The 27,850-nt window shown below is 41.1% G+C and overlaps 2 protein-coding genes across 3 annotated transcripts in view; one reads left to right on the forward strand and one right to left on the reverse strand.

The window, feature by feature from the left end:
• LOC117542569 (dolichyl-diphosphooligosaccharide--protein glycosyltransferase subunit STT3B) overlaps window positions 1-24,292 on the forward strand; it is a gene marked incomplete in the record, with an annotated part of 89,839 nt that extends 65,547 nt beyond the window's left edge. The window contains 12 exon segments of the mRNA XM_034210309.1: window positions 4,101-4,200; window positions 5,618-5,716; window positions 9,084-9,230; window positions 12,237-12,285; window positions 12,920-13,074; window positions 14,142-14,353; window positions 15,611-15,798; window positions 16,578-16,749; window positions 17,238-17,411; window positions 18,108-18,221; window positions 19,836-20,042; window positions 21,662-24,292. Coding sequence (XP_034066200.1) covers window positions 4,101-4,200; window positions 5,618-5,716; window positions 9,084-9,230; window positions 12,237-12,285; window positions 12,920-13,074; window positions 14,142-14,353; window positions 15,611-15,798; window positions 16,578-16,749; window positions 17,238-17,411; window positions 18,108-18,221; window positions 19,836-20,042; window positions 21,662-21,736 — 1,692 coding nt within the window.
• A 1,044-nt stretch (window positions 24,293-25,336) lies between these two features.
• The window catches only part of LOC117542606 (oxysterol-binding protein-related protein 10-like), a 61,987-nt gene continuing 59,473 nt past the window's right edge, over window positions 25,337-27,850 (reverse strand). For both annotated transcript variants that reach the window (XM_034210376.1, XM_034210375.1), the window contains one exon: window positions 25,337-27,052. In XM_034210376.1, the coding sequence (XP_034066267.1) occupies window positions 27,008-27,052 (45 nt within the window). In that variant the 3' untranslated portion in view covers window positions 25,337-27,007. The remainder of the gene's footprint in view (window positions 27,053-27,850) is intronic.

A 27,850-nucleotide genomic window follows, 5' to 3' on the forward strand; every position in this document is an offset into this window, starting at 1 on the left:
GCCCATGTATTGAATTCATCCGATAGCTGCTATAATACAAAAACAACACGTCTCCCTCTCTCCACAATGATCAATAACAGTGAACGGATGGTCAAAGTAAGGTACAAATAAACAGAATCACACGAAGCCTGGTTAGTGTTGCCTGACTTTATAAAGTGTGTTTATAAGCACTACTGCTTGTAGGCAGGCATGACAGTCGACCCATGTTCAGGGGAGGAGGGTTTAGTTTCCTGCACGCCTCGACGTAAGAGAGACGTAAGCGACGCCACCTCTTGCCTCTAGACCGAAAAATGTTTGGAGCTGGAAGTGACCCCGATTCCGGAGCTAAGAGCCGGCGCCGCTGCGGTGTGAACAGGAAAAACCGGCGCTTTTCAGGCTCCAGCTCCGAGCCGGAGCTGAAAAAGCGCTGGTGTGAAAGGGGCAAGAGAGGGACAGATCCCCCTGCCTGGATATTAGCACTATCAGCAGGGACAGGACAGAGGGGGACAGGATTAAGACAGGGTTCCAGCACAGTAGGACCTCACTGATGGACAGAAGCCACAGGAACCATTCGGGCAGCTGCACAGCATCCTCCATTCATCCCTCCAGGGGTGAGGGTGGAGTGAGGGGTAAACAGAGGACAGAGCAAAAGCAGATGCATTGCACTCATTCCCAAAGCTTTGGCTTACTTTCCTCTCTAAAGCCTTCAAAGTCCCCTCGAGCAGAACAACCTGTAACACCAAAAGCTCCTTTGCTTAATGAAGTATTGATTAAATGCCCAGAACAGAAGACTCCTCTGGTGATTAAAAATATGTCCCTTTGTTTAAAAATGTAAAATACTTCTTTTACTTTGTAGTGCTTAGCTGAAAGTACAGCGACAAAGATCTCCTAGCATGGCTGTTGACTTTAAGGTGCTACGTTTTTGACAGATTTATCCCCAATTAACCCCTCCTGACAATCGGAGTGCAAATGATTTGAAATCGGAAAATCAGTTGGGATTAGAGTTCCATTGTGAGCAGGAAACTGGCCTATTCCCAAGAAGCTATCACTACCTGACTCGTATGTAAGAATACATACACACAGATTCACTGAGCCATTTGTGTATTAACCTTTTTGTTCATCCTGTATCATTAAGGGTCTTTTCTTCTCAATGTCATCTTAAAGTGTTTCTAATGATCCAGAGAGTCACTGTTGGTGTTGTAGAGGGTGGTGTTAGTAAATAAGCGCACAAGAATAAATCGCATGAGGCTACAAACACTTGCACACACACACACACACACACACACGAGCAGAGTAAAAACCCTTCTTCCTGTTGCATGCTGTGTTCTCTATATCGTCTTCAGAGTGGCCTTGCGGTCATCAGATAAGCCCGGTTTGAAATACAGAGTGATAACGGCCCGAAACATTTTCTAAATTCTGCCCTCAGCTGATGGCCTGTGGCTCGGGCAAAGGCCTGGCAGTTTGAGCCATCATTTGAAATAGTGCTTGTTCTTGCACACTCACACACAGCCTTGCTTTTCTGTCTTGAGCATTCACCTCTGTAGTCTTGTAATATGTCCAGATGGCAGGTTTTTCTTTTGGTTGATTGTACTGGCATGATCCCAAAACTGGAGGTAAATCTGCTCTCAGGTTGCATTGTAGAGTTTCCTGAATCAAAGATACCGTTGTCATATCACGGTACATATTGATATCTGACTTTAAAAACGTGTACATTGCATGTTAACATGCTGAATTGAGAAGGGTAACATAAATATGAACATGTATGCAATATTAATGTGAACATTCTACTATGTTAATCTTAAGTTATAGCACCACTGTGCTATATGTTCAAGCTGCTGCTAAATACAATAATCACAAAAAGAAATTGATACATTTTCTCAACTAAAGCCATATTTTGACCACTATAATACAATTTTTGTAAGTGAGCTATTTTAAAACCCATGACAAGCCCAGTTTTATTTTTTCCTAAACCCTTGGAAATAGTAACCATGGGAATATTTTCGATCACTATCTTCCATTTCTCCACCATGGCATTAAACCTCTAAACCCAGTTATACCCCAAGGGAAAACAAGCCTTACATGTAATGTTGACTAAGTCAATAATGCCCCTTAATGACGCCAGAGAGTCTAACTCAGAGGGATCAATATTTTTAAAACATTCGGTTGGCATGGTTTTTGTAACATGGAGACGCGTCCAACTTGTCTTTGTGCCTGCAGCCAGTTTTGATCAAATGCAGAGGAAGAGGGGGTTGAATTGCAGTTTCCTCTTTCCTCATCATTACATACTCACTAGAAATTGAAAAGTGTTATGGTTTTGCATCCACAGTGGCGCTGCACACTGCGTTTCCACTTTTCTATTTGTAGTCAGCTCCAAAGACTGGATCAGTCTGTGAGTCTGTAGTTCAAGTCATTTCTGGTTTTCATTGGAGATACTGCCCCATGTCACTAATTGGCTGTCACCATCTGAGAGAACAGACGCTAACCACTGCCAAAATAGAATTGCTTCTAATCGTTCAGCTTGGAACTTATTTAGACTGCAGGAGTGTTATGAATGCTCCTCATCGTACTGAGCAGGTGCAATGTGGCTCTTTCTGACAAGCTGTTCAAAACAAACGTTGCTCTCACGCAATCCCTTTTCCTGTCTAATGCTGTCTCTCCCCCTTTCTCGGTTGCACTTTCTAATGCTTTACAACTGTCTTTTCCCTTTGTCTTTCTTTCTCTATCTCAACACCCCTTTTCTAAGCTCTCCTCTCTGCCTGTCTAGTGCTCTCACACTTAACATTTGCCTTTTTGCTGGTACTTGAAAACTTGTCTGATGTTTTTTGTAGAGCTCTTTAACTGTCCCGAAACCCAGCGTTGTGATATTTAGCGTTGCTCAAAAACAGTTTAGGTATAATTTTAGCCGAGCCTATATCGGTCCATCCAGCATGAAAAGTACGATTGCATTTTTATAGATTCTTTATATGTCAGGTTTTAATTCATGTGAGCAGAAGCAGTACAATGGCTGATCTGGGATAATGCTATTCAAGGCCTTTTCATTCTTTTCTTTTTTTGCAGGGGTCACTTGTGTTTATATCCGTACTTACTCTCTATTTGATTAGAATGATGTTTGAGAATGGAATTCATTAGAATTTTTGAATTGAGCTTCTCTTATCCTAGCAGACACATACAAGTGATTCATAACATAAGCCAGTCCTCACCCATTCACACACTTGCACAGTATAAGGTGCCACCCGCTTATCAGGAGTGATGAACATTGACACACACACACCCACTGAGGTTCAGTATCTTGCTCAAGGACACTTCGACATGTACCAACCTTCTGTTAAGTGTAGGATCCTCGGCCACAGCTGCACGGAACAAATACACGTTACAAAGACTTTCTGGTTTCCTTCCCAAACAATTTCAACATATTGTGGCAGCTCTGTGATAAACGTTTATCTTCAGGTCTGCTTTCAGTTTTGAGGTTTGCAGGGGGTCCGCGGGGTCTTAAAAAGTATTAAAAGTTGATAAATCCATTTAGCGAAAATGAAGGCTATTAAAAAGTATTAAACGGCATTTTCCAAGGTATTACATTTTGTAGCTTGTTTTCAATAAGTATATAAATTGTCCAAAGAGGTTGTATTCTAAAGTCTGCCTGAATGTAATCATTGCGTAGGTGTGTAGTGTGATTCTGTGTAGTTTATTTATGGCATCACGTTGGATGTGACGTCACCTGAACAGGACATGGCACGCTCACTGCTTGATAGCGCGCGAAGGTACGTTTACGCCGGTTGTTAAACAACATCGTTATGGGGAAATGCAAGTTTGCGTCCAAATGGTTGGAAGATAAGGAGGAAGGACAATCAATACTGTATATAGTGAATGTGAGGTAAAGTGTGTCGCCAAGGTAACCGGTTAAAACTCGAAGTGGCGATGAGGTCCTAACATTTATGGAAAGGGTCTTAAAAGGTCTAACATTTGACTTCAGGATTCCTGCATAGACCCTGTGATAAGTAACCGAATAACACGAAAGCCTCAACTCAGCTTGGTGACCTTGTTTGAAATAAATAAATGATGAATGTTTGATCATATGAAATTCAGCAGTCTGACTGACATTACTATTTGAATGTGTGTTCCAGGTGTCCGCATGGGGAGGTTATGTGTTCATTATCAACCTGATTCCTCTGCACGTGTTTGTGCTGATGCTGATGCAACGCTACAGCAAAAGAGTCTACATCGGTAAGCTACGCACACACATTAACTTGAAGTACTTGATGTTTAAAGCACCCCCACAAACTGTTGTTGAAATTGAAACTGACATTCTTTTCAGATCCTCTTCCATTAGAATAGAATTGTATGCAATAAACAGAACAAAAACCACTACTCCTTCAGTTGCGTTTCCCAGCATCGTTGCCGAAGCATTTGACCCTGAAACGAGCTCAAATGCTTGTGCTCATCTTTCACAACCGTAAGCGTTCCATCATCTGCAGTGCAGACGCCATCCACACACCCACACACCACTTAACAGTAAACGCAGCCACCTGCTACCTGATCTATTCGTTTTTATGGGTGCAAATACGAGAGGCAGAACGCTGGTGAAGAGGGTAGGCTTATTATTCCAGCGAACATCCCAGTGTCACAGCACACACCGACCAGCCTTGGCACATTATGTGTTGGCTCAGAGAATCACCACACATTCGTCCTCAGCTTGAATACGAGCTCGCGACAGGCACTTCTGTTGTGATCAAGAAAAAAACCACGGTGTAAAGTATATTTTTCACATGATTATATGTTGTATCTGTATGTTGTATGTAACTGCAAATCGTGGTCCTTAAGAGTTTTGAAAATAAATGACGGTCTCTCCACAGTGAGATGGTTTTGACCTCTGCTCTATCTCCAAAGTATTATTCAGCCATGACATTGTACTTGGCGATGCGGCGCTGTTATATAAAGTGGAAAATATCCCTTCTTGTCCCTCAAAGATGTCTGCCGCAGAAATATCATCCTGCAACTTCATGCACCTTTTGGTAGCTAATGAGAGATAGAGAAATATGTCGACACGAGGTGACGGAAAAGACATTAGGTCCTTATCACATTGCTCACCTTCTCTCCTCTTTACATATTGCAGCTTCCCTCTTTAGAGTCAGGTGTCTATCTCACTAAGAGGGAACATGAAAAAAAGAAAGAAAGTCCCGGTTTAATAAAATGCCTCGCGGTCTATGTTCCCTCACATTTCATCTCTCCCTGTCTTGAGTCAATAGCAGATGTGTGAGTAAGAGTTAGCTGAGGGCGACCACAACTTCTTCAAAAACCAGGCACACTCTTCAGGAAGAGTATGAAATCTTAATTAAGATGGTGCGTCTGCGAATCGGTTCCCCCCCAGCTACAAAGGTGGGAGTCGCACTGTTCTCAGCACCGTCGTCACACCGCACAGAGCCAGCTCCCGTTTTCACAGTAAATGACATGAGATCAGGTATTTTGTATTTACTCACTCAAGAGTACGGCCGCGGAAATCAATAGACTTTAAATACTTCTGTTGAGGTTGATTTCCCTTAGAAGCATCCAAACTGCAGTAGTGGAACATAATGGAAGGTTTATAGTGCAATACGTTATTTTGATTGCTTTATTTCTCATTTTGTCTCTTCTCTGTTTACAGCTTACAGCACTTTCTACATTGTGGGTCTTGTACTGTCGATGCAGATCCCCTTTGTGGGCTTCCAGCCAATCAGGACCAGCGAGCACATGGCTGCTGCCGGTAAGTCTCACTCTATCTCCTTCCAGAGTAGCTGATCCGGCGTTTCTTCTTCGATGAAGAAGTTCACTTCTGGAAAGTTTGAAGATGAGTGTCGTTCAGAGTGCACTGATGAAGTCAGCGTTTCTTGGAAAATATCACTGCCTTATTTTTTCCAAGTTATGACTCAATAATACCTTTATCACCAAATGTCAGAGCTTCTCACAAGTAAGACACATAGCAGCCATCAACTTTACTATTATTTTCGTCCTCGTCCCCCTGTATCCTACGATCTAGTGTATGATTACATTTACAAATATTTTCCTCAGGAGTTGGAGAGTATTTATTTGATCTCACTAAATGCTAAAATCGCTCCAGTCAGTTACATTTTCAGAAAAACAGTTTACCATACTAACTTTATTAGATAATATGTTGGTGTTTACAACTTGATTTGCTGCCCAAGCCTGGCAAACACAATCTATTCATTCAGGTTGGATGGCATATTTTTATTTTCTAAAAGATATTTGTTACAATGCTTACCTTGAATAACATCAAACATGTTTTGACATTATATGGAACAATCCTATTCCAAGTTACATACGTTTCTGAACTGACTGAATTCTTTATCCAAGGACACATAGTCACAATACAGAGATTGTATTCATGTTCACTTCTTCCAACTCTCCTGATGTATGGTGCAACACAAGAGAGAGGTTAACCCCTAGTTTCCACCGGGTCCGTCTGCGCCGCGGTTTTGGTCCGACCTCCTCTAGCGTCATAACCCACCGGGCGCGTTTCAGAAGCGGAGCGTCTTGCCTGCCGGCTCGCAGCTTTTTTGATTTGGGCATATTTCCTGGACAGGCTACTTTGTACAGACAAAGTTAATAATAATAATAATATTCCAGTTATAAACGACATTAATCAAAGATGTGTTGCTGTATTTTAGTGGTAAAAAAATGCATTTATCATCATCATTATTCTATATATATAATTTACACAGTGCCTGTAAACCGGAGGAGAACGCTGGCATTTCTTACTCCTAATTGAAAGACTACGGAGGGATAGGGTTTGCAAAATTAGTTTGTGTGTATATATATATATATTAGGGCTGTCAAACGATTACAATTTTTAATCAGATTAATCACAGCTTAAAGATTAATTAATCATGATTAATCACCATTCGAACTATGTCCAAAATATGCCATTTCTTTATGTATATTGTTGTGGGAATGGAAAGATTAATGAAAGAAGGCGGATATATCCATTTAACATACGTATGTATGTGTGTTTATTATAACATTGTTCTGTGTGTCAAAATGAAAGACAGCCCACACACCTATCAATCATCAAACCGTGGGGTCTTATTTCATTACGTGTTGATTTCTATCAACACAGCAAAAGTATTCTCCGTCGGGACTTCCTGCAACAACACCACGCCGTTATCTTGATTCTGATTAGCCAGAAGACATTATCAAAGATGTTCTATTGAGAAGACGATCACTACGTGACAAAAGTTTTCAAAACCGTTTCTAGTCTTCGGTATTTCCAGACAAGTGGCTGCTGAAATCAATCTTACTAACTGCTGTCTGTGCAATTTACTCCGCGAGTTGGCGGACTTTATTTTGCTTACTTTAACATCATTTTTCATGGTGGGGATAAGCCATTTCTTGGTATGGCTGTAGCCTACCCCAGCCATACCCTGGCGCTGCCACTGGTGGGATGTATGGGGCGGGCCATTCTGCGCATGCGTTAAATATTTTAACGCAATTAATAAAAAAAAAATAATTACCGCTGTTAACGTGATAATTTTGACAGCATTCATATATATATATGCTATATATATGCTATATATGCTCTGAGCGTTCCACTTCCTGCCTGCCCGACATTACCTTACGGCTGCGTCGCGTCAAAAATAGGATTCATCATAATTTTAGAGTTGCCCTGCGCCGAGACGCTCCTGGGACGCTTCTGAGCCGCGTGTGGTGGAATAGCACCCATTGACTAGAGTGGCCGCGATCTTTGCGAACGGAGCGGCCGTAACGCGACGCAGATGGACCCGGTGGAAATTAGGGGGTTATGGCTGACTGCTGTAACTCGCGTATTAAAGGTGTGACGTTACATAAGCCACTAGCTTGTTATCTAAAGCACCTCACACTACCATGGATGCACACACTTTAAGATTGTTTGGCTGCGGCAGAGGCTTTGAATCCCCTAGTGCTGACAGTGTTAGTCATGCTCTCTGTGGAGAACAAACACAAGACCTCCTCGGAATATATTTACAAAATAGAAATAAGTAAGCCGCTTCACAAGCCACCCACTTTTAGTACTTTTCATTTTTGGCTTGTGGGTAGTTTATTAAAGCTTGTTCAGTTTCGCCACTCAACAGTGGGCCCATCTGCTGCCTGGCGGCACGAGTGGGTGCGTTTGTATGTGCATGATTTGTGTGTTTATTTACATCCAGATTGTGAGAGGACTGCCGTTGGCAGCTTTAGGACGCCGAGCAGCACCTTTTTGGAGAATTCTCTTAACACTGCAGCAGGCTGACGATGAAGTGTCCCTGTTTTCTGGTGTTTGTACAACACACACCGCATTATGAGAGGCACTTAAAAAATGCACCATCAAAAATCTCCTCTGCCTCTCAGTTTTCGGCTCCCTGCTCTCTTTGAGTGTTTTTTTATGTCATTTGGGTAGCAGCTGCTCTGAACATCTGGTGGTAGCATCCAGGGAGCACAGTGGGAGACAGGAAGAGAGTGACAGAGCCGTGGACCTGTCGATAGCGTTGAGAATGTTACTCCCTGAGACAGGCGGGGGGGGGGGGGTGTGCAGAGACTGACAAAAGTGTTAGCACCACCCGGCTCTCCAGGAGACAGGCAGCACTTTAACCTTAGAAATGGGTGAGACCTCCTGTGTGTGGTGTTGAGTGAGGCGATTTCATGATGTTTTGTCATAGAATGGGAGGGTGACGAAAGAACTCTTTTAAATGTTTTATATCGAATTCACCAGACAAGCAGAGAAATGTTCTGGAGGAATTGGCTCTGAGAAAGTGTCAGAGCAAAGGAACAAAGTGTAACCAAAGGGGCAGCTGAAAAGAAAGCAAGGCGAGGGAAAGAGAAGAGCTTATTCACACAATCTGTCTCATGCATTCGAAATATGTTGTCCCGCAGTATTTGCCTTTCACATCTGCATGAACTGCCAAAGGGGCTTTTCCAAACTGCTTTGTAGAGGATTCTGCCAAACTGACAGCAGCACTTCTTATCCACGTAAACCTGCTCCCTGGGGATATAATGTATAATATAATATAACATATAATGTGCTATATAAATAAATAAAGATTGAGCTTCTTCTTGTATGTTTGCTCATTCTTTTGTTTCTGTGTGTGTCTTCTTCTCAGGTGTGTTTGCACTTCTCCAAGCCTATGCCTTTCTGCAGTACCTGAAAGACAGGCTGACCCGACAGGAGTTCCAGACGCTCTTCCTCCTCGGAGTGTCTCTTGCCGCCGGCGTGGTCTTCCTCACAGTCATCTATCTCACTTACACAGGTCTGTATGTCCGCCTAGCAACTTGAGTGTTTGCTGCTTTCTTCTGTTTTGTGTCATACATTGTTTTCAGGTTAGTCTGACAAAACAGACAAATGAAAGAAACATTCTTGTCCAATTTTAATTCAAATGAAGTCAATAGATTCATGTATAAAAGAGATAATTATTAGTTGGAGCCCTCTTTGGAAACAATTAATAATGGTTGCAACCAATAAACAAAGCAGCCAATCCATCAAGGTTAGAGAATACAAAATGAACAAATCAATCCTTTATTAATTAATGCTGAACCACAGAATGTTTTTCATTAACTATAATGTCTTTATAGTTTACCTGGCTGTGTGCTTTCAGTGAATATTTCCATGTAACCGGCCTGCCCAGTCCAGAGAATAAAACATTTGAGTCTCCCAAATGTAGCCAGAACGTTTATGTCAATGTCAACACGAGGAAATTAAACAAAAATGGCGATGAGCAGATCATCTTTCATGATACGTCAAGCTACAACAAATGAATGTGTCTCTCACTCCCTGGCTTTATTTCCTGCTAAATATTATTGCGAAGATAGCTCATCGTGATATAATATCTCTTTTTAATGATAGTTTCATTGGCTAAACAAATAGTGGTTTTGTTTTGAGCCCTGTCTTTTTATTCTTATAGATGTAAGCAGTTAGCTTTGATTTGGCTGGGATTGTATGGACCAATAGCATTTTGTGCAAGGATCAGAAGACTAGATTTAATGATGCTGATCCAGATCTGGGATATCAGCCATTTCAAATTGTGTTTTCCTTATTTAGCCAGAAGTTACAGTATGTTTATACACTATTCCCCATTGGTCTGACCTGCAGGCCTCCCCAGTGGGCCGCTAATCAGTGTTTGGTTCATCAGAAAATGAAACCCGGAAGGCACATGATAAGCAAATAGAAGCAGATAGGGATGCTGCAGCCTTACAAGTTGTAGGACTGTGGAGCAGTAGTGGAAGATAGTGCTCTTTCGAGGGCCTTTTTCTGGAGTTGAATGTTGTTTTTCACTGGCCTGGTTGAACCCCGATGCGCACAGCAAGCCAGTTGAACTTTGCCCTCAGTCAATGTTTTCTCCATTATTTTCAGTTCGGCCTGCGTTTGTGGCCACAAGGTTACAGACCTTTCAAATGTTGCCTCCTTGCTATTTATTGATTCTATTAGTCTCCTGCTGAAGTGTTCAGATTCAAGTTGACATGGTATACCAGCTTTTGGTTCTTTAAACACTAGATTTGCTCTCCCTATCTACAGTAGTGGTTCATTACCTCAGACTGGTCCCAGGAAAGCTAATATGTGAAGGAAATGGAGCGCTCTCGTATCCCCTTAGGCTGTGTATGCACACGTTTTCTGCAGTCTGTAATGAGCCTAAATAAAGCGTGTGGCTTTTTTTTAACCCAACATGAGAAATTGGTTTTCTCACCTTAATTAAGACAGCAGATTATTTACTAGCCATAAACAGCAATTTGACATTCTGTCACTCCAGATGATGTGAAAGCCAGGCCTTTTGTGCAAAACGATGGTGTCACATTACATCTATGGTTATATTTGGCGTCCTCAGATATTCCGCCTGCCTGCTTTAGAGCTCATTGGCCACTCATGCGTACGCAGAAGTCTCGTGAGAGATCCTGGACGTCTGGTAACCGCTGTGATGTGTCAGCCATCTGAATTGAGCAGTGGGAGTCAGTGACTGTTTGGGGATATGCCAGTTTCCTAGTGAAGCTGCGCATGTGATTCTCTGGTCTATTAGACTTTTTCATCTCTTAAAAATCTCTGCAACTCAGTAGCCTAGTGGGTTTCCTCAGTATATTGAACTCAAAGCCAAGTATTGATTGCTTAAATCAGTGTCATCCTTTCAATAACCTCTCAAAATATTTCCCATTTCAGTTTTATTACTATTTCATGCCTGCTTCGGTTCTGACATCTTATTTAAAGAGTTTTTTTCTGATGGTAGTGGTGCTTATTTCATCATAAATGCTTAAGAAAGGATCTCTCCAAAGGACAGGATACAGCTACATGCTGGTGCAAACCTGCCACAAAATGTGTAATATGGGGCTCAGGCTTTTGTTTATGTTAGTGTCTGTGCACACATGTGAGTGTGTGTGTGAGAGCCCCTAGGCAACAGTTCAGAGCTGAAATGTATTCCACATCAAAGCCTTACCAAAATAAGACATTTGAATGAGCACATCAAATGCCCTGTGCGATCTAATTTTCAGCTTAAATGGTTTCAGTTACATTTATAAACAAGTCAATTTCAGTAGTTAAGTACCATCAATAGAATACATTTAAAGCATTGACATGTTCTGTATCAGAGTTCTCTTGGCAGAAAAGGTTGGTTTAATACAGAGCCGTTGCTCTCTGGTAATTTCAATCAGATTAGTGTATAAGCGACGACAGGATGTAAATCGTGCTGCCTTGCACTCGTACATGTGTATCTTCTTGCATCTGCACATAAATAACAGATTGAAAGACCACATTTTTACTGCATTGTGTTGCAGGGGTGCATTTCAACTTTTAAATAAATAAAAAGTAAGGGTGTTTCCTCTCTCACTTTACCTTTTATTGTTGATTATTTTGTTATTATAAGAGAAATTAGTAAGATCGCAAACCCAAGTTCAAGCTGCGCATTCCCACAATATACAGTAGTTCAGTTTGGTTTCACACAGTGAATAGTAACTGTATCGTAGACATCCATTGTTTTATCCTCAGGCAAACTTTGCAACTCGTATACATTTTCTAGGCCTTTGGGTCAGATAGTGTTTTCCATTTTTATTTATTCAAAGCTGCACAGTTGGGTAGAGTTTGCTTTATAAATAATTGCGTTTGGTTGTAGCAAAGGACATTCTAATGAGAGTATTTGTATGTTGTTTAAAATGATTGGTCCTTTCATTCGGTCTTTATTCTGGTCTACACCTTATTCATCTTCCTGCCCCCCTAACAGCAGGCGCTATATTCAGAGGCTCGAATGAATGAATAAACAAATCCTTTCTTTCCTCAGGACACATTGCTCCGTGGAGTGGTCGTTTCTACTCTCTCTGGGACACCGGGTAAGATCTGCTGACCTTCACACTCCCACCGTCGATGGAAAACATGTTCAATCAAGTGTGTGTTTTCAAATCCGACTATAAACCCCACCTACACCGTCCCAGAGGGGAAACTGTGCAGCTCAGGCTCGGTGTTGAACTATTGTCTTCCTGCCAAACAGCACCAGGCACCCTGTGTTTTCCAAATGCACTGCAACATGTTTGATATTCCAGCACACCCAATCCATTCTCTCCCCCCCCCCCCCCCCCCCCCTTTTGTTTGCTGACTGGAGCAGTATGGGATAGTTTTCCCCCTCTGGAAGCTGATACTAATTCCTTAATGTGTTGTGTGTTTTCTCTTTCCCAGCTGTAATCACTAAGCACTTTAGAGAAGTATTTGAAACGTGTAGAAACTGCTGTGTAAAAGCCCGTAATGAATAAAAAGGGAACACACAGCTTGGGAAAAAAAAGTACTCTTTCAGTTCTAAATGTGTCCATTTTTTATCATAAGCATGCAGGGAGGTACATTATCTTCTTTCCTCATAACTCTGGAGTTAATCAGAAGGATCTATTGTTTCATTTGTCTCAACACTCCCAATGGGCTCAACCCAACATGAATTACATTCTGTCTGTCCCTTCCCCTCCCCTCTGTTTCCAGCTATGCTAAGATCCACATCCCCATCATAGCGTCAGTGTCGGAGCACCAGCCCACCACCTGGGTCTCCTTCTTCTTCGACCTCCACATCCTGGTCTGCACCTTCCCAGCAGGCCTCTGGTTCTGCATCAAGAACATCAACGATGAACGAGTGTTTGGTAGGAACACTTTATTAAAAGCTCTACAGTTTATGAGCTTGGACATTCTCTGACATTTATTTTCACCTCAGCATGAATTGGAAAGACGAGCAAATAATTGAGTCATTTATCCGCTCAATAAACAGTAGGCTAGGTTAACATGCATGATTGATTTGTAAATGGTACATCACACGTGGTCGTGTTGACACATTTACTGAAAGTACTTACCTTTACATTTTCTAGCCAGGAGTCCACGCTTAGCCTAAGATCCTTTCAGAGCAACTCTGAGCAAGGAAGATTTTAAAAGCTGTGATTGGTTGATTAAGAAAAAATGCACTCCTGGCAACAAATCGACCGTGACTTGATGGGTTTCATCATAGATTTGAGTCTTTTAGACATAGTGTGAATACAAATATGAACATATCTGTTGAATACGTTTTAAGCCATAATTATAAGTAGCCTACAAAATGTTAAAAACCATACTGCCTACTTGCGCAGTAGCCCATTCACGTGCTAAAATGTATCGATTCATTTGCTCACGTTTATTTATCATGCTGAAAATTGCATGAAGTTATATTTTTGGTTCAGTTTATATTCGTAGCCGGGTTGGGAGGCATGTCGAGCTAGGAACCAGCAAAAGAAAAGCACCAAGGGGGACTTAAAAAAAACCCAATCATCTTAAACAAACGTTTCTGTTTACAGAGAGAGAGACAGCCAAGATCAAGGGCAGAAAACCTTTAAGCGCTCAGATTCCGCCCTCCAGCAGCCCGACCTGTTTCTCCCTCAGACTTAATCAGCCAATTACAGCTATTGATTAGCCATGCACCTGTTGAGCCGGGTGTTCACTCTTCAAGGACGGAAAGCAGCCAGCGCCCTCTCCGTTTAGGGTTTCAACTCTGCAGAGCTGCTGATTATGCTGCATTACAACTCATTTTCTCTTTTTCATGTCCTTATTTCCGTCTCACACACTCGGCCCAATTCCCTCTGTCCTTTACTTTCACACCGTCTTTCTCCTTGACTGACCTTTCTATATGTTGTGCTCCCTCTCTCTCTCCCACCCACCACCTTCTATTCCTGTCCCCTTGCAGTGGCCCTGTATGCCATCAGCGCGGTGTACTTTGCCGGTGTGATGGTGCGCCTGATGCTGACACTGACTCCGGTGGTGTGCATGCTGTCTGCCGTGGCTTTCTCCAGCGTCTTTGAGCATTACATGGGAGACGACACGAAGAGAGAGAAACCCCCCGCTGAAGACAGCAGCGACGAGGACGACAAGAGGAATTCTGGGAACCTTTATGACAAGGTCAGGTCAGGAGAGAATGATCCAAATGTATATGAAACGCATAAAGGCAACCGTGAGCTCCTTATTGACTTTACACCTTTGGATCTATCATTCTCATGTTTGTCAGCTTTCCCCACTCCTCAACAGTTTAGCTTGCCAGTTTGGGTAACGTGTGATTCAACTGTGATTCAGCTGCAACTGTTGGATGCCGTTGCCATCATTGTAGCTGTCTCACTTTGTCGAATGTTGATCCCACGGCTGTCACTTGCTGAGCCAAACTGTGGCTTTGTCTATTCAGGTCCACCTTGGCATCACATCACTTCATGTATCACCCACAGATATCCATCCTTAAGGAGAAAGCTATGTTGGGCATCTGCATATGGTGACAGATTGTTCCACATCATTGCTGCTCTGTATCGGTGGAGAAATGCAGTGATGGACATTTTGACTATGCTTGGAAGCTTTGATGTTAATACAAGCTGCATAACAACAAATATGGAATACACATTGAATCATTTGTTGCCAACATAGAGGAATAATAGAACAGAAGAAACTGATGAAAATAATCTAGCTTTCAAAACAAAAGGCTTTAAGGTCATGAATACATTCTGCAAGGAAAAACATTAGATGCATCACATCTGATCTTTATTATAAAATAATGATATATACAATGTTTACAATGAAAACTACAGATACAGTTTTTATATTTATTCAAACATGCAATTGATCATTGTGTATCAACCTATGTCCACTTTTTATAAATGATTGATAGTTGATTTATCTTTATCAATACAGGAAGTCAATCTAAGATCACGAGAACACGTCTGAAAACAAATAACCTATACCGTATATCACGACGAGACAACTTTACACATCCACTCATTAAAAACAAGTAAAACTGTACAGTCCTTCCATTGTTAATCTCACTTTTGGCCCGATGTCATGTTTTATCTACATCTCTCCTCGCTCACTTCAAGCCACAGTTAAGGTATGAGAGCAAGTAGTTGGAGGTGTTAGTAAAGACAAATGTTCCCATTATGCAGATTTCCTCCTCTCCAGAGTTTTTATTGCCTTAACAATTCCCTGCTGCTGGTGTGAAGCGATATTAACTCATCACAAGGTCCATCTCACAATCCTTAGTGACTGAAAGCACGAGGCTGCTGTAAGATACTTTGCTCAATTAGTTTATTCAATCATTTGTTCCGCTCAATAATTCATCTCCCTGGAACGCTACAGACTCTGTCGTCCATCATAAAAAGTGTTTGTCTCCCCCTGCAGGCGGGTAAGGTGCGTAAACATGTGTCGGAGCAGGAGAAGGCAGAGGAGGGTCTGGGTCCAAACATCAAGTCCATCGTCACCATGCTCATGCTGATGCTGCTCATGATGTTCGCCGTCCACTGCACATGGGTCACCAGCAACGCCTACTCCAGCCCCAGCGTGGTGCTCGCCTCCTACAACAACGACGGGTACGGATCAAACATGCGCACAGTACACTTCAGCTCTTATTATGTTAACCACCAAGTCATTTTTTTAAAGTCATTTCAAAAATACAGAAAAGATTGGAATGCTCCACCTTGCATTCAAATGAGCGCACGTGTGTGTGTGCACGAACACAAAGCAGCAGGATAGAGGAAACACATTCATATTTCATGTTGTGGAAATATTGATATGTGCACGTATGAGCTTTAATATGATTGCTTTACTTAGTGTTTCTGGGTCACAGAAAAACGTCTCTGAATCTACAGAAAAAAGCTGATCTATTATTCTCTCTGAGATTCTTTACAGGCATGATTATTCTCTTAAGCATCAGGGAGGAAATATTGAAGGCCAACACTAAGTGGTGGTTGCAAGTCCTCATGCCTATATTAATGCCACCACGGCAGTTCTCAGACAATGGTTTTAGCTGTGCTACTGGGAGCAGCATAGCTGTCACTCTGCTCTGTTCTCGCGCACACACACCTACACAGTCACGCATAAAAGCGCGCACGCACACAAGCATAATCAATTATTACCATACCTAAAGTTAATTGGTTGTTTGGCTTTACGTCTGCTCCTCGAGGTCAATTTAGGACATGAGTGTTCAGAGTGTGAGCTGTTTTTTAACCCTCGTTTTATTATGCATGGCTGGTCTATTTTCATCTATTTTTGCCCTTCTGGAAGTCTTGACTGAATTATTAATTGCCTCCGCTGCTTCATGTATATACCTGTCAACGCTGTTACCTGTCAACCTTACTCTCTTTGTTAGGACCCGCAACATCCTGGATGACTTCAGGGAGGCGTACTATTGGCTGAGGCAGAACACAGAAGAGAACGCTCGCGTCATGTCGTGGTGGGACTACGGATACCAGATAGCGGGAATGGCCAACAGGACCACACTAGTAGATAATAACACGTGGAACAACAGCCACATAGCCCTGGTGAGCCTCATGCCAGTTTCATTCTTCATCACTTTGCTTTCTTTCTGTTTTGATTCATTCACATGCATAAAAACCTGCAGCAGTCTAGATGATTAACAAGCTCCAGTGATTTATTTCTTTTTATGTAGCATAAAACCGCTCCTTCCAACAAGCCAGATAATCTTGTTTGCTCCAACTATTCCCATTGAATCTACACTGTGGGGGAATTGCACTTAATTGTTGTCAGACTCGTTCGATTTATGTTTTGTGTCTCTCTGCTGCTAAATGTAGTGGAATCATTTTGTCTTTAAGTTAAGTCTGCGAAGGCTCTGTAGCTTTGTTCTCTCTTGCTTCCTACTCCGGCATCTGTCCACAGGAAATGTAATTACACAGAAAACAAGATTGATGTCTCTTTAATAAATCCTTCTTATTTTCCTTTCCTATTGCTGTATTGAAGCATCCTGTCTTGTAAACTCCAATTAAAGTAGGACTTCTTTGCCGTTTTTTAGGTGGGGAAAGCCATGTCTTCCAACGAGAGCGCAGCCTACCAGATCATGAGGTCGCTGGATGTGGACTACGTGCTGATCATTTTCGGAGGTGTAATCGGTTACTCAGGTGACGACATAAACAAGTTCCTGTGGATGGTGAGGATAGCAGAGGGAGAGCACCCCAAGGACATCAGGGTGAGTTTCTGACCCGCCTGTCACTGCAGCTTTTCTCCAGGAACTCTCACAGCAGTGAAATCTCAATGTAGCCCTCTTCACTCTTACACACTCGCTCTCTATAATCATCCCCACAACAGACTCCGTTGAGACCACGGTCGTGCATTCCTGACTTGTTTTCCGGGACTTAAAGGCTAACACTGAATTGCTACTTTTCTTATCATTGTGAGAAAATACCACTTTTCAAGTTTGTCCCCATTTTAGTTTGTTTTCTGTCTTGAAATAACAGCATACAACTCAAGTAGGAGTCACGAAACCATTTCTGTAGATTTACATGCAGTCGAGACACGGGTTTTTCAGAGAAACAAGAACACGTTGCTACTCACAAATCCACCATTATGTACCATCCATCATCTCTAAAGATCATTCATTATTACCAGTCCCTGCACAAACACTGGTTGAGGAGAAGCTGGATTTACATACTTTTCAATGAATGTTGTGAATAGCAGCTGTAGCACTACATCACACAACAAACTGTGGACTATTATCTTTCTCTGTGAAGGGCAGTAAACTCTAGAACACATAAACAGCAGGACAACACAAGTGCTGGTACCTGAGCTGTACCCACTGTTAGTCAATGACCAAGGTGTATTCGTGAACTTTGTGGGTTTATGACACTGACCTTATCTTCCCATACCTTCTTCTCGTCCCCTTCAGGAGAGCGACTACTTCACCCCTCAGGGAGAGTTCAGAGTGGACAAAGCCGGTTCACCAACTCTGCTCAACTGCCTCATGTACAAGATGTCCTATTACCGATTTGGTGAAATGCAGGTTAGAAGAGACTCATCTAAGATTCTTCACATGACAAAGAAAGATTTGCAACAACTGTGCAGGTCTTTGATCATTTCTCCTCTCCAGGTCAGGGAGAAACTCTGAATTCAAAAATATGTTATGGGGATCCACTTCACAGGCATCAATAACTTTGTGCAGAGATCAGAAAGTAACAAGCCGCTGCAATTGGCAAAGAATTAAAAAGCACTACTGCTAGATATTTCTTTGCAGCCTGTGGCTTGAACACAGAATAACAAGCAGCTGCCACCACCAAAGGTGTAAAGATTCTTGCAACTGTATCTTAAAAGCGGATCCTGCTGACAGACAGGCGGAAGAGGATTTAAGGAAATGCCTTGGGGAGCTCCTGAGGTTGGGAGAGGTGGGTGTTTGGGGGTAAATGGGATGGAGGCAGAGTATGAAGGATTGGTGGAAGCGTGCAAATATCCCTCGGCTACTTCTGGAAGGCAGCAGAGGAGAGATGAGAGGGATCCTTCTCTCCAGGTGCTTGCATCCCGCTGCAGATGAGGCCCAGCCAACAGCTCAGCAGAGAATCAATGCAACCACTATCCAGAGACAGACTGCCAGAGCTGTGTGCGGCTCACAGCTCTGTTACGGGGGGACATAGGTGGAGAGACTGAGGCACAGAAGGAGATGAAGGACAGGAGGGAGGGAAAAAGAAATGGGAGAGTAGGAAGGATAGATTAGGTTCACGGAAACAGGATGTGACAAGGGGAAACGGAGGCTTAGATGACAACAGGAACAAGACAATAATAGATGGTTGTGGATGCTGCTTGTAGCAGGGAGAGGAGATTAAAGGATTATACTGACAGTGTATAATACAGTACGTACTATAAAGTATGTCAGAAATACAACCAGGCTGTGGTATTGCCAAAAAACATCTAATAATGTGTGTATATATTTTCCCTGACAATTAAATGACTCGTTGAACAGCAAGACATGCAGCTATTGTGACTAAAATGGTGTCGTATTTCCCACTCTGTGTCCTCTAGCAGCCTGAAGGCATAAACAAAATGCCAAGGTGTCCTGTAGATGGGAACGTGGCACACAAAGGGAGAGTGAGAGTGAATACTAAAAGGACAAATAACAACAGAAGGAAGGTAGAGGGTAGCTTTGAGAGTAGATCTGTGGGAAATCAAAAGTAAGAAGGACACAGTAAGGACTGTTAGAGCAGAATAACAGGAACAACATGCTGTGAGTGTGATGTCATGGTGGCCAAAGGGGGGAGGCTGCCTGTTATCATGAGGCTTGTTGTTTTCTTTGGTACATTTTAGTTGATTATGAAGTTTGAATTGTGTGTAACTTATAACGCTACTTAAGTATCAGGTTAAATATGAGTTTAGCTTAGCATTTGGACAGAAGACAAGCTGTCCAAAGGTAGAGCACACTAAATAAACGTTATATCTTGTTTCTTTAATCCCAATAAAACCTGAAATGTAAATGGACAAATTGTGCCACACTATTTAGATTTCTGTAGACAGGGCTAGCCTGGTTAACGGTTTTAACTTAAATTGCAATAGTTATTTCTTGAAAACAAAAATATTTAGCATGCAGCTCTATAATATGAGTCAAATGACGTGCTTCTCCGTCTCCCAGCTGGACTTCCGGACGCCTCCCGGCTTCGACCGGACACGTAACGCCGAGATCGGCAACAAGGACATCAAGTTCAAGCACCTGGAGGAGGCGTTCACCTCGGAGCACTGGCTGGTGAGGATCTACAAGGTGAAGAAGCTGGAGAACCGGGAGCCGCTGGAGCACAAGCTGCGCAGCGTGGTGTCCAGGCAGAAGTTCACCTCCAAAAAGGTAACGGGGCACTTCCCGTTTTAAATACAGAATTCATGCCTTCCAGTTTTAGAAAGATGCAATTATGCTGCCCTGAATTTCCCTGGTTATTTTGCTCTAGAGGACAAGATGACCTCTAGAGCAAAATAAAAATGCAATCAAATGGTTTTCCTCGGAGAAAGGCAGAACATTTGTTTTGAAACTCTTCTAATTCTTCTTCTAATTGTCATCCCGACCGATTATAAGGCACGCAGGTCTCTTGGGGCCCCACTTAAGTTGAATTATGTAAAATACATTTTGAAAGAAACTAACCAAAGGATGTTTTTTTGATCTAATGGTTGTGGTCCCAAGTGGACTTTTTCGCTAGTTTTTATTAAATATTTAAGGTGCTGTTAATGTATTATCTTCCTCACCTTTTCAAATTGTTGTTCTGTACACATATGTCGTAATATTCGTAATAACCCCCTTAAATTGTAGGGCTGTGCATCTTCACTGGTCTCACGATTCGATTACGATTATCCTGTCTTCGATTCGATTCAATTCGATATCACGATTCATACCAATGCGTTGCATCTTCAATTTTCTATATTACTGCACATGGCTTATTTTTCATCAATGCATACATGCAGTAAATACATATGAACTCTCTTTTTATTATTTAGAAAGTGCTTCAGAAATCAATAACATAAATGTCTTGACATTCATTTATAAACCAAAATAAATGAATTGTATAGGTCTAGCCTCCCTATATCTATGTGTGAAGTTGTTCCATCCTCAAAAACAAAAAAAGAATGCTTCTGCAGTCTAGCTGCAGCTTCTAGCTACAGTCTTCTGTTAAAGAAAGGACACTGAATGTCCTGAATGTGGCATCACACACAGGACTTGAGTCTGAACACAGCAGACAACAGGAGTATTTACAACAGCATATAACAACTAAAATACTGCATGTGGGTGCACACTTACATTCTCTGTCTTACTGTTACATAAATCCCATGAATGTATGAGATTAAATTAGCTTCATTATATCTCAGTGATTAAGTGAATAATAAAGTTTCTATCGGGTCACTATCAGCCTGTCACTCATTATTTTCAGGGCGGGGCTTGGAGGAACGGAGAGGAGACGGTGATCGCGGAAGCTTTTTTCCTCCTGCCTTCACAAACTTTACACACGTATATATCGTCTGAAAATTGCTAGAGGACTTTCATACTTTGCAATCCAAGACTTAATTAAATCCACCAAAAACCTGACATGATTGTAACGCGATTATTTTTGAAAAACATAAATCCCTGAGCCGCAGCGACACGGAGTGATCCAGAGCGGGTCCTTCTGCTGTTGGTTCTGGACTGGTGGTGTTGTGTTGGTGGATAAAGCAGGATGGATGGAAGCAACGTTACTACGCTATAATCGATTATCTTCCGTCACTGCATCGATACCGAATCGTCCACGTCCGCATCGCAATGCATCGTAGAAACTATTATTTTCAACATCCCTAGTAAATTGTATATTTTTAATTGGGACCCCGACTCCCCCTTTCACAAACGTAGAGAAAACTCTTTGTGTATGTTGCTCTTTAATGAAAGCTCTCCAAAGGTTTGTCATTAGATTTCACTTCTTTCTTCTCTTCTGCCCCTTTACCCAGACGGCCAAGAGGAAGCGTGGACACATCAAGAACAAGCTTGCCCTGAGGAAAGGCAAGAAACTGCAAAAAAAATAATGGTGTCGATGAACTCTTCTAGGAAAACAAACAACTGCGAAGAAACCTCCAACAACCAATGAAGAAGAACACAGGGGCCACTTATCTGGACCTTGGTCTCCAGCACTTCTCATTAGAGCGCCCCCGTGTGTTGAGGAAGTGTAACCTCTGGCTAGCTCCAGAACTGTTGTCCGTTTTATCCTGAGGATCTTTTTTCCCCCGTTTAGTTCTTTCTTCTTTTTGTTTTATTGCTTTGTACTTGAATGTGTGGCGAGGCATAGGTCTGCTCTGCTTGGTTCGGCGTCGATTATTTTTTGTGGTACGTTTAATTAACTGCTTATCAGTGCGGGGATCGGGGTGTGAAGGGGGAAACGAGAGAAGACTGGGAACATTTGCACCAAAGACCCATCGACCTTGCTCCATGGCACATGTGAACTCATTACTGAGAGTGAGGACGCGCGGGGGGGAAGCTGAGGACTTGTTCTTGACACGTGTACAGAGGACAGTATGCGGCATGGAGGAACGCCACCGTCTGTAATATGAACCTTTTTATCATCGTCCTCTCCTTTACGTCTGCCTGGCTCCCCGACCTTCTTTTTCAACAAATTCTTTAGAAAACAAATTGGCCTAATGTGTACATATGTTATGTAAAGAATAAGTCTAAAAAGGATGATAATATATTGGATTATTGTGGTGATTTTTAAATATGCAGTTGTCAGTTTTTCTCTTAAGTTCTTAATGTGATTGTTCTGTTGATTCCTTTTTGTTTTTATGACAGCTAATAGAACCGTGAATGCAATAATTCTTGTACAAAGGGGCTTGAGATTTTGTTGGAAGAATGAATGTGAATTTTTACAATGTTCCCCCTTCACATCTCCCTTTTTTCATGAATTGCATAGATTGTACATTTCTGCTGTTAGGGTTTTTAAAGACGGAAGCAAGCAACTGTGTAAAAAGTAGTGATAATGAATTAGGCTTCCCTTCCTGCAGAGGGAGCTCTCTAGTTGAACGTGCAGAGCCTAGTGCCTCATCGCCGGTCACCATCGCCTCGGTCCTCTGGGACTCTGTTAGTTTTTCTTTCAGCTCATCATATCTCTTTCACCAGACTGTGGCGTTGGCAGTGACTGGTGAACTGTGAAGGGGTTAGTTAGTTAGTACACAGGCACTGAGACTAGAGAAGGGCAGAGGTCAGGAGACGCTTCATCACTTTCTGTGACTGCGTGGCCCTTTGTGCTTTTTAGAGCTGTGTCCTCATGTCCATGCTGCATACAAGTCTAAAAAGGTTTGGTTAATTCACACTATAGTCAACCATTATTCTCAAATGATCCAATAAACAATTAGGCTGCAACCAAGGATTATTTTCATCATTGTATCTGCTGATCATTTTTTCTCAATTCGTTTTTTTGTACGTAAAATGTTAATTTCTCAGAGACCAATGGGATTTCATTCTACTGAATTTTTTTCTTGACCAACTGCCATAACCCCTAAAATCATTTTAAATTAGAAATGCAGAGAAAGGTTGAAATAAGTAGCTTTTTGTTTGAGAAATGATTGAAAGATGCATCCTACAATTCCCATGATGCACCCCGAACGCTTTTTATGAATAGACTTCTCATCCACAATCTGTAACACAAATTTGGAGTGAGAAATCTGATAATACAATTGCTTCATGTGTAAAATTAGCGCAACTGACTAATTACAATTCTAGTAATCATATAAGATGTGATGCGTTCATCTGAATAGTGCAGGTGGTGTATATTATGTAATACGAGTATAAAGTAGTACTGCAAACATCATTATTTTCTTAATAAATCTTCACATGGTAGAAAGAAATGCCCAATTTTCACATCTGACATATCGTCAAATAAATGACAAAGTAAACCAAATAAATAATTTACAAATTGTACTTGTGCTTAAAATAATAACTTGAACACTATTCCAATATAAAAAAGATTTTACATTTTCTTTCAGTTGACATATTAAATAGTTCCAGCCATATAAGGTGCTTTAGAGTTTGGACACAGCTCTAAGGAGCATAACCTTTGACCTGTTGTTCTGCGGGCACTACAGGTGTTATGTATGTGCACGCTTCAGTAACTTTCATTTTTTATCAAGTGACGCATCAAAAGACTAACACATCATTGTTCTGTCACTTTCACAGAAAGGTGATTTGTATTAGTATAGGCTGTTTTTGTTTTTTTTACACTTTTTGAAAAAATGTCTGAATGGCTTTGTTCTTCTTTTCTTTGATCTCTGAAACTTGAGTGTCACCATTTCAGACTTTTGACACAATGCCACATTTTTATTCAGTCACACGAACGCCTAAAACTGAGTCCTGTCCTTCCTGTTTCTCATTTGTCAAGAGAGGAGAGAGCTCAGACCAAGCCTTAATGTGATGTACCGTTTTTCGCCCTCTTATGTTTTCATTGTGTGTCGATTAGCAGCGGCAGAGCGGTTCTTCCTCGCTAAGTTTACTCGTTTCTTAGTAGCTGAGTGCCGTCTGTCCTAACACCGTTTGTTTAATGAAAGTTTACATGTTTCTGTTCAGCCATCTTTAAATATACACTCTAATGAAAACATGTGTGTGCGTTGTTGTTATTGACGTGTTTATGAGTCCTTTTGAACATATTATGAATCAGGATTATAATTGTACTGGTGTGTAACCCAGGTGAACACAAAGCCAACCACTTGATGGCAGCATTATTCTTTAGATGAAGATGTTTTGCTTCAGAATCAGAACATCTTGCACTTAAGGTATTTTTCCAGTAAACTTAACAAAAATCATTTAAAGACACAAATAGCAATTGTAGAGAGGATGGCAACGGAAGCCATTTTGTTATTGCGTGACCTTCATCGGTTTAGGCTGTTCTTGCTCATGTGTCAACCTTTCGCACATCACTCCAGTATTCTAACTGGATGTTCATTTCCGGTTTAGCTAGCATGTTGCCATGTTCGCATGCTTCTGTTAAATAGTAACACTTCAGTTAATGCTACGTAATGTAAAGGACTTGATCCTGCTATCAGCTACATTATTTGGTCACCGTTTGCAGGATTCAATATTCCATGTTTTGGAAATAGCTTACTTCCCCAGTTCTTTATTCTGTTGGTCTAATTTGACCTTGAATAATATCCAGTTTATTCGATTGGGACAGTGCTTCCAACCAGCTGTATAAACTCGAGAAAACCAATCGTTTACTTTTCATCTGATTTTGAAAGTGTCTAAAGATGTTTTCATCTATGGAGTTCCAGAGAATATGAAGGGCCTTGATCGGTTTGTTAATAAAAAAAAGGTCAAACTCCTTTTGAGTTTGATCCTCAAACCTACCAAGAATATGTTCGTGCTGCACCAATGTTCTCTGCGGGTCAGATTTGAAGATTTAGTTATCAGGTAAATAAGGTTTTATGACCACAACACCACAAAAAATCCAAATGGATTTGAGGTTACAAGTTAGGTTCACGTTCGTGTTGTACGAGTTTGATTTGTTTTGTTGGCTAAAAAAAGAAAATGATTCAAATTTGACCCGAGAACGATAAAGGTACAATTTACAGCACTATTTGAGCGTAAAGTTATCTTTTCAAACGGTTTTCTAATGAGCTGGGGGACAAAGGAATAAACCTGAGTGAGTCAATGACTGCCATGGCACATTTATTAAAACAAAATGATCTCAATCTGTTCCTGCTTTGACCTTTGTGATGACAGATGAGACGTTTCATTGGTCCTCCAGCGGTGGATTGAACGGTTTACATTTTGATAATAATCACATGGATGCAGAACAGATATACATTCAGGACATCATGAGAATACATGTTTATTAAAAAACAAAAACATGGAGAAGGGTTTCATTAATGGGACAATCTGTACTTCCTCTGGAGCCTTTCATAACAACAGACTGCTTGTTAGTGTCAGGTAAGGTAAGTGATGAAGTGGCTGTAGATGACATGTTTTCTAAATGGTTGCAGGGCTATTCTTTATGACAAAATAGGCCTCTGGTAAATTCACCTGGATTTAAAATGGTATTCATATTTGAGAATGTAAGTGAAGGAACGCCTGAGGAATCAAGCAGGGAATGCAATGAGAGATAAATGAGAAATACTTATGAAGACAGCCAACATGGTTTGTCAAACGTGAGAGAAAGTGATTACCACGGTATTATGACCCGACACGTTTCCTTTTCTCTCCAACAGTTCCCAGGGATTGTTATTCTGCTGGATTATCCTCATCTTCACAGAGGCAACCTCCCAGCAAACCCCAGATGTGAGAACATGGCTGTGTGTTTTCTACAAGCCTCTTCATCCATATTCATCACCACGGGCGACCTGAGGAGAAGTATTAAACTTCAAGAGGCACGGGCTGCCTAATTACACAAGTGCCATTTTAGGGGCATGAGTAAAAAAGATAAGAGGACCCAGAAGCATTTTGCAACAAACAAACCAGTATTTTCTGTTTTGAAGAAGAAGGATACAAAGTCACTAATGGCTGAAATAGCCGAATTAGAGAGGTAGTAATGGAAAGCGTCTGTTTTACAGAGGCGTCTCACTCCACGGGTGGAATATTTGAAATGGAGCAAATATAAAAACACAAAGGGCATGTGTAACAGACAGTACAAGATGGAAAAGAAGCCATTAAAATGTGCCCAGATACATTCATAGTGCAGACAAAACAATCCTTTACTTTCTAGAAGCTCACTGTAATGATAATATATACTAACACAGTACATTTAACTCTTTACTCATATCTCAATTAAATGTGGTTAGGTGTTCTTACTTCCTGTAAAGCTTTTAAAAGACCACCCTGATTAGTAAAAGCTATAGATATAAAATATTAAATATATTTCTATGATAAAAGTGCTTTATAACAACTCTTTACAGCTACAGTATTATGTGTTACAGGGAACTCGTATCAACTCATTCTAACGCTGCGTTACAAACTAAAAGCTTGGAACCAAACAATTACAATGTCTGGAACAAAAAAAAAAAACACCAGTGGCAAACTTCATTACAGTGCATGTGCAAAAAAATGCCTTGGCAAGGTGTAAAATAGAAATACTCTACTTTGATAGTAATACTATTAGCTGTATATAAAACGTACTATAGTCCCAAGAGATCCAACCACCATCTTGGTTTTAACAGTGGAAATCGCTTTGGCACCTTGCTTGTTTCCTTCATGTGACTCCATGGTGTCACAGAGTCTGCAGCTCAGGTCTGAAGGTCATGGCTCCCTTCTCTTGACCTCTGACCTCAGTGTGGAGGGGGATCTGTTATTGTCCGTCAGTAGAGACCGTTAATCTGCTGTCAGGTAGACTTCCACAGTGGGCTGTTGTAGATCCAACCTTCTCCCTGCGTGTGTGAGAGGAGAACAAATGGAGAATTGGAAATTAGGTAAGTGAGAAAGTGTCTATGTTGTTTGTTTTGGTAAATTAACCATTTAAAAAGACCACAGAATGTGTGTTGGTACTTAGAAGCTGCATTATAGAGTGTATACATATATATGTGTAGAAACATGTCTTGTCCTTTTGTAAGAACTTTTATGAATTGTAAGGTGTCCTTGGGTGCTCTGAAAGGCTCCTCAAAATAAAACGTATTATTATTACAATCTCAAAATTGTGGGAAAAAAAAAAAAATGTATTGATATTTTAAAACATTTTTCTTTTGTCTCCCCTTTCAGGGGTTCTTCTTTTATATATGATGTTTTTCTTTCTTAAAAAGTCCCTTGTCTTTTCAACAGCTTCCATATTATGTGACCTAATGACTCGACTAGACGTAAGTCACTTCTTTTTCTATTCTCTATTATTACCTTCATAATATATGATGCTGTTTTTATTTTAAAGTCTTGATTCTCCATGTCATGTAACCAGTGACTCCACATCAATGCAGGATTGTATTGCTACTTTTTGATATAAATATTTTAATGATCAGTAATTTTCAATCTATATCATTAATTTGTGACGAATAAAAAAAAAAAGCCTAACACAACATCCTTCTGTTTTATAATTAATTGTGTGTATTTTGTTAGATTCCAAATAGCAGACTAAAAATGAGAAAAACACTAGCATCAGATATCTGCGATAATATCTGAATCATGCAATTGCAATGTAAACATTTACCACAGTAAATACTGTTTTGCTATGTTTCCTA

This window comes from Gymnodraco acuticeps, unplaced genomic scaffold (assembly GCF_902827175.1).
Source record: "Gymnodraco acuticeps unplaced genomic scaffold, fGymAcu1.1, whole genome shotgun sequence".
NCBI lineage: Eukaryota > Metazoa > Chordata > Actinopteri > Perciformes > Bathydraconidae > Gymnodraco > Gymnodraco acuticeps.